Source organism: Ailuropoda melanoleuca, chromosome 5, assembly GCF_002007445.2.
Source record: "Ailuropoda melanoleuca isolate Jingjing chromosome 5, ASM200744v2, whole genome shotgun sequence".
Taxonomy (NCBI): domain Eukaryota; kingdom Metazoa; phylum Chordata; class Mammalia; order Carnivora; family Ursidae; genus Ailuropoda; species Ailuropoda melanoleuca.
In genome coordinates this window covers 105,079,463-105,086,076 of record NC_048222.1, presented here as the reverse complement: position 1 = coordinate 105,086,076, position 6,614 = coordinate 105,079,463, and the positions used below count along the sequence as shown (strand labels likewise).

Genomic DNA, 6,614 nt, shown 5'->3' with positions numbered 1-6,614 from the left:
ATTCTTTGGTTCTGGGGAGTAGTGTTCTATATATATCTATGAGGTCCAACTTGTCGAGTATGGCATTCAAATCGTTTGATTCTTTGCTTAGTTTTTGCCAGGGTGTTCTGCCCATTTCTGATCGTGGGGTGTTGAGGTCCCCTACTATTAATGGGTTTTTATCTATATGTCTCTTTATTCTGGTTAAGAGTTGGCTTGTGTATCTTGCTGCTCCCCTGCTGGGGGCATATATATTTATAATTGTCATATCCACTTGTTGAATACTTTCTTTAAGGATAATATAGTGCCCTTCTGCGTCTCTAACTATAGTTTTTAGTTTAAAATCCAATCCATCTTNTGATAGTGGGGTGTTGAGGTCCCCTACTATTACTGTGTTCTTATCTATATGTCTCTTTATTTTGGTTAAGAGTTGGCTTGTGTATCTTGCTGCTCCCCTGTTGGGGGCATATATATTAATAATTGTCATATCCACTTGTTGAATACTTCCTTTAAGAATAATATAGTGCCCTTCTGTATCTCTCTCTATGGCCTCTAGTTTAAAATCCAGTCTATCTGATATGAGAATTGCTACTCCAGCTTTCTTTTGAGGTCCATTTGCGTGGAAGATGGTACTCCATCCCCTTACTCTAAGTCTGAATGCATCTTTGGGTTCAAAATGAGTCTCTTGTAGACAGCAAATGGATGGGTCATTTCTTTTTATGCAATCTGCAACCCTGTGGCGTTTTATGCGAGCATTTAGGCCATTTACATTGACACTGAGAACTGAGAGAGAGAATTTTAATGATGCTATTTCTCTTTAAAGTCTTTGTATCGGTTGTGACTTGCTGCTCTGTATCACTCTTGGGGCCTTTTTACCTTTATAGAGCCCCCCTTAATATCTCCTGTAGGGCTGGTTTCGTGGTTACGAAATTGGTTAATGATTGGCGATTTTGGAACGTCTTTATTTCTCCATCAATTCTGAATGACAGCTTTGCTGGATAAAGGATCCTTGGCTGCATGTTTTTCTCTGAAAGAGCTTTAAAAATGCCCCCCCAAGCCTTTCTCTCATTCCAGGTCTCTGTAGACAGGTCTGACGTAATCCTGATACCTTTGCCTTGGTACGTGAGAAATTTCTTTGCCCTGGCCACTTTCAATACTGTATCCTTGGATCTAATATTTGCGAATTGCTCTATGACGTGACGTGGCGTAGTTTTGTTGTGANGATCTAATATTTGCGAATTGCTCTATGACGTGACGTGGCGTAGTTTTGTTGTGATTGAGCTTGGGAGGGGTCCTCTCTGCCTCTTGGACATGAATGTTTGTTTCCCTTGCTAGATTAGGGAAGTTTTCAGCTACAATTTGTTCAAATATCTCTTCTAGACCTCTGTTTTTCTCCACCCCCTCGGGGATGCCGATGATTCTGACATTGGATTGTTACATTGAGTCAGTAATCTCCCGTAACCTACATTCGTGGGTGTGGATTTTTTTAAGACCAGCGTCTATTTTCATTTTTTTTCTACTAACCCATCCTCCAATTCACTAATACGTTCCTCTGCTTCGGTGACCCTGGTCGTCAGAACCTCTAGTTTTGTCTGCATTTGGCTCATAGAATTTTTATTTTCTGTCAGATTCGCTCTCATTTCCGTCCTTAGGGATTCTATATTCTCAGTAACATTTTCGTTAATACTTTTTTCAAGTCTACTCATCATTTTGACCATTGTTACTCTGAATTCCATTTCTGATAATTTGGTTACATCCATATCCATTATTTCTGTGGCAGAGGCCACAGACTCACTGTCTTTTCTTTGCTGTGGGTGGGGGCTTCTCCTTCTTGTCATTCTGATGAAGAGAGGTTGCGGGGTTGTCCCGAGCCCAAATTATTGACTGGGTCCCAGGCCGTGCCCTTTGTTCTATAGGGATCTTAGGGAATGTGGGCTTCTTCTTTAAAGATTTTATTTATTTATGTGGCAGAGAGCCAACTAGCGAGAGAGGGAACACAAGCAGGGGAGTGGGAGATGAAGAAGTACGCTCCCAGTAGAGGAGCCCGATGAGGAACTCCTTTCCGGAACGCCAGGATCACGCCCTAAGCCAAAGACAGGTGCTCAATGACTGCGCCACTCTGGCGCCCCAGGTTGTGGGTTTCTTGATTTTTCAGCCTGCCTTCTGGGGTAGGGGCCTGCCACGTGGATACTCAGGCAACCCCCTTTGGGTAGAGTTTCCGTGTCCCCTGCGAGGGGGGATGGGCATGGGCACACTGTGAGCCAATATTTCCAGGCTTTTGTTCTCGGGCGGCTTTCCCTGGTGGTCTGCTGTGCCTCTTCTGAGAGTCAGAGTAGCGGCGGCCAAATTTTACCCTCTGTCACAGAACAGAGGGATTGCGGCCCGTTCTCTACTGATGTTCTGGCCACTTGAACTCTGTTACTGTTGATGCTGCTCGACCCTGCAGCGTCCTGGGATGTGCGCCCCACACCCGGCGTCCCAGCCCTCACTTCCAAGGCCGGCGCATCTCTGTCCTTTGTGTTTCTAACACCGCCAACCACCAGCCGCCAGCCGCCCCGCGCATGCTCCTGTAGCTCCCGGTCTCAGTCTGGATCCAGTGAGCACACTCGGATTCCGGAGTTCCGTGAGATGCCTCGTGGCGCACGCTCCGGCTCACGGTCTCAGTCTGTCTCGCGGCTGCTGCCCACGAGTCCGCCCACTCCCCCATGCAGGTGGCTACCACTTCCCGGCACCCGAACATGGCGGCTCCCTCCCCCTTCCATTTATCTTCCGATATCTGTGCACGGTTTCACGGCTCCCCGCTTCGTACCTCAATACTCAGCACTGGAGATGTTCATTTGTAGAGAACCAGACGTATCTTCCTGTGTCTCAGGCTGATTCCATGGATGTTCAGGCTGGTCTGGTACCTATCCAACTCAACTCAGGGAACCGGCTGAAAAAGAGGCCCCCTACTCCTCCGCCATCTTCTGTAGCTTTCATCTCTGGACTTGCTTCACTTTTCTTTCTTACTACTGAATTTCTTTTCCTTGAATTCTTCTATGTTTAAATGGAAACCTTACCTACTTTCTCCTTCTATCTACTTTCTCATCACTTCGCAACACAGAACAAAACTTGTTCTCCCACTCCTTTACGACCAGGCCATGACAAGAGAGAGATAATATAGACATCTAAGTCTAATTATTGGGCTCTACAAATATAATTAAATTTGTAGGAACTCCAAGTAAGTATTCATTTTCCTTACATCTGTTAACAAAATCACTGCTTTACTTTTGCCAAACTCAGCCTTACTTATCGAAATAAAGATCAGAACTTTATCATTAAATATGTAACTGTGATGAAAACCATCAAATAATTAAATACTGACATATTTGTAAAAATTAAGCTCCACTACATTACTGACTGCAAAAACCATATAGAACCCAAAAATGTCAGCTTCAATGACAAAAATACAGTAAGATTTACAAGTAAAACATTAATGTATATAAAATAGACTACCTTCCTTCGTTGACAAGTTCAATAAAAGCAAGGCCTGCATTCTTCTGGATAGAATTCTGCCACTCCTAAAAAAGAAAAAAAGGCAGAAATAGCTGAACAAATAACAGATTATTTTTTTAAAACAATATGAAAAGCATCACCCGTATCAATTTCATACCTTACCTCTTAAATGAAAACTTTAGTTAAATGTGCTGCCTACTTAAAGCAGCCCTGTGAACACATGAATAGTTGATATTCAAAATTAAACTAAACAAGTTAGGAATAATTTGATTCTAACCAAAAAACCCTATCTATATTTATTTTTGTACTTTCTGTCCTATACCATTATATACTACTAATTCAATTAAAATATTAGGAGTTGGAAAGGAAGGCAGCACAGACCAATGAGAGATTTTTGGGTTTTTTTTTTTTTTTAAGAAAAGAGATACATCACTTCCCCAAATGAGGGGAAGAGAGAAATAAATAGTTTGGTACACAATAAATAGCACACATTCTACCACGAAAATTGATGATTAATTGAGGAAGATCAATGAATTTGCCTAGACTACTTCTGAGCTGGAAAACTATAGTTTACTAGCCTATGAATTAGAAGATGGCATAAATCTATTACTTATATTCTTTATGAATAATTATTCACTAAAAAGCTTAGGAAGGAAATAAACTAGTAGAGTAGGTACAAGTGAGTTTTTTTAGTCATCATTTCAAAACATATATAAATATATAAACATTTAACTCAAAACATATATAAATATATAAAATAAACATTAATCCATAAGGCGGGGCCTATGTGAACTGAAAAGTACCTAGAGTTGAGAAATGTCCATGCATGCACCCATATGTGCATGTATGTGTGAAATGCTGCTAGAGTTGAGAAATGCCAAGGTATGTATGTGTGTGGGTATGTGTAGGCACATGTATATCTATTTTTAAATACAGATATTTAAATTAAATTCTAAATAAGTAGAAATGTACAATCTTTATGGTCCTTAAAACTAAGGAGTCCCATACATTCTACCTCCATGATATTCCTCAACTGATCTTTTTTTGTTCTTTATAAACTCAAAACAAAAGACAATGTTGGGGTACTTACCTTTACTACCAAAAATATTCATGTGTTTTATGTAACACCTTTAAGAGTCTGAAAGTACGTGTATTTTCACCCCTGACAACTGCTCTTTGTTACTACAAATTCCTAATTTTTTTCCAGCCTCATCCTTTCTATTCTAATTTCTCCTTTTCATCCCTAACTTTGAATTGCTTTCTTTCATGTTTTGAAGAACCCAAGGTGGTTCTCAGGACTAAAATGGCTACAAAGTACACTTTTGTCATTATATGGCTCTTTTTTTTTTTTTTTTTTTTACTCAGTTAACAGTGCAATATTTGGAGTAGTATAAGGTTCTATTTCATGAATACTGTCAATAAGAATACTAACAGAACATACACAGAATGACAAGTAGATATAAAATCACTCAGAAATCTGATAGTAGTGACTGGCTAGATCTAAAAGAGAAGATAAAGCAATGTGTTGTTAAGGAAAGAACAATGAACAAGAAGTCATGAGATCATATTTTCACACTGATTCTGACAGTAACAGGTTATGTCCATGGACATCATTTGCCATCTCTAGGTCTTAGATACTCTCTTTAAAAATTTCTTTAAGCTATATTATTTTATGATTCAGTAATTTACAAACATTTAGAAATTAATGACTCATAAGCCTCCAAACTATATTCTTTCAAAATTCACAATTACCACCCAACTGAAACAATAAAGATCTTATATTTCTTTCACTGAGGTAAAACCAGGAAAGCATAAATAGAAATACCTTTTCATTTAAACCCCTTTTCCTTCCAACAAAATAAAATAAACTGACAAATAGGATAAAACAAAGCAATCAAATTCCATGAAGTATATCCCTGAGAGAAGAACATGTGTGTTCTTCCAGAAAGATGTACAGTACCAGAGGCTTTGAGATGAGGAGAGAACACAGCTGTGACCTTTGCTGATAGATAGCCGGGAATCAAAAGGGATGGTGACACCTCAAAGGACACCACAGTCAGGACAGAAGCATATGCTCGCTTCTCAGCTCTTACATCCAACATAGCACTCTCAGCAAGCCACTTAGAAATTTGATATGGCACCAGATTATGAGGAGGCAAGACCTTAAACTGAGTTTTCATTTAGATCATTTAACCTGAAGAAAAATCTGAAAATGAAAATTAACCTTAGTTAAAAGAAACTAAAGGAAGTTACTTTTCTTGCTAGGAAAAAAAAAATCAGAAAGAAAAGCAAGAGAATATAGTATATATAATTCTTCAGACATTTGACTTTAACAAGTATTTACTAATAGTACTTTTTCTCAAATCCATTTATTCGAAAACTGCAACAGGTGTGCATTTTTATTATAAGGTCATAGAAAACTCAAAACTCCACATGCATGAAACAGGTAACAGCAGAGAGACAGGAAACATCAATTTATTTTCATTAATGTATACAAACTGATTTTAATTATAATGTAAAATCAGGAAGTATGCCATTTAAATTTCACAAACACTTTGAACAGCATGATCTAGGTCAGATAGAACACCAGTTCAAATTACTACAACTACAGAAAATTCACTTTCTAAAAATTTCTGTGATCTGAACTCAAATTGATATGTCACACAAAATATTTTTTTCTTTTAAAAAGAAATTAGACGTGACGGTCCATATAGAAGTAGAAGACTCCAATTTTTATAGAAACTCTGAGCCGTGGATTTATTACCTCTACTACATCAGACTTCCTGCTTTCCCAAACATCATCTGTAAACCCGTATTTGTTAACTTATAATAACTGCTATCTAATCACCTGGAGTAAAACTATTTCACTAGTTAAAAAATAATTAGACAATATTAGAAAAGAAATGAGAATACGAATCTTACTTATACTTTTGGGTACTGTTACCAAAATCTCACAATTCTCAAAGATATCATTGAGTTTTGTCTATAATCCATTCCTAAGTATAAATTATTAACATTCAATATCACACACCAGCTACATAAATACATGCTGATAAGAATTAATAACTCCATGAGACCAACGAGAATGAATACACAACGGTCCAAAACCTATGGGATACTGCAAAGGCAGTCCTAAGGGG

At 38.4% G+C, this 6,614-nt stretch overlaps 1 protein-coding gene across 5 annotated transcripts in view; it reads right to left on the bottom strand.

Moving 5' to 3' along the window:
• The window catches only part of LRBA (LPS responsive beige-like anchor protein), a 725,452-nt gene that overhangs the window by 466,454 nt on the left and 252,384 nt on the right, over positions 1-6,614 (bottom strand). For all 5 annotated transcript variants that reach the window (XM_034661533.1, XM_034661532.1, XM_034661534.1 and 2 more), the window contains one exon: positions 3,475-3,539. In XM_034661533.1, coding sequence (XP_034517424.1) covers positions 3,475-3,539 — 65 coding nt within the window. The remainder of the gene's footprint in view (positions 1-3,474; positions 3,540-6,614) is intronic.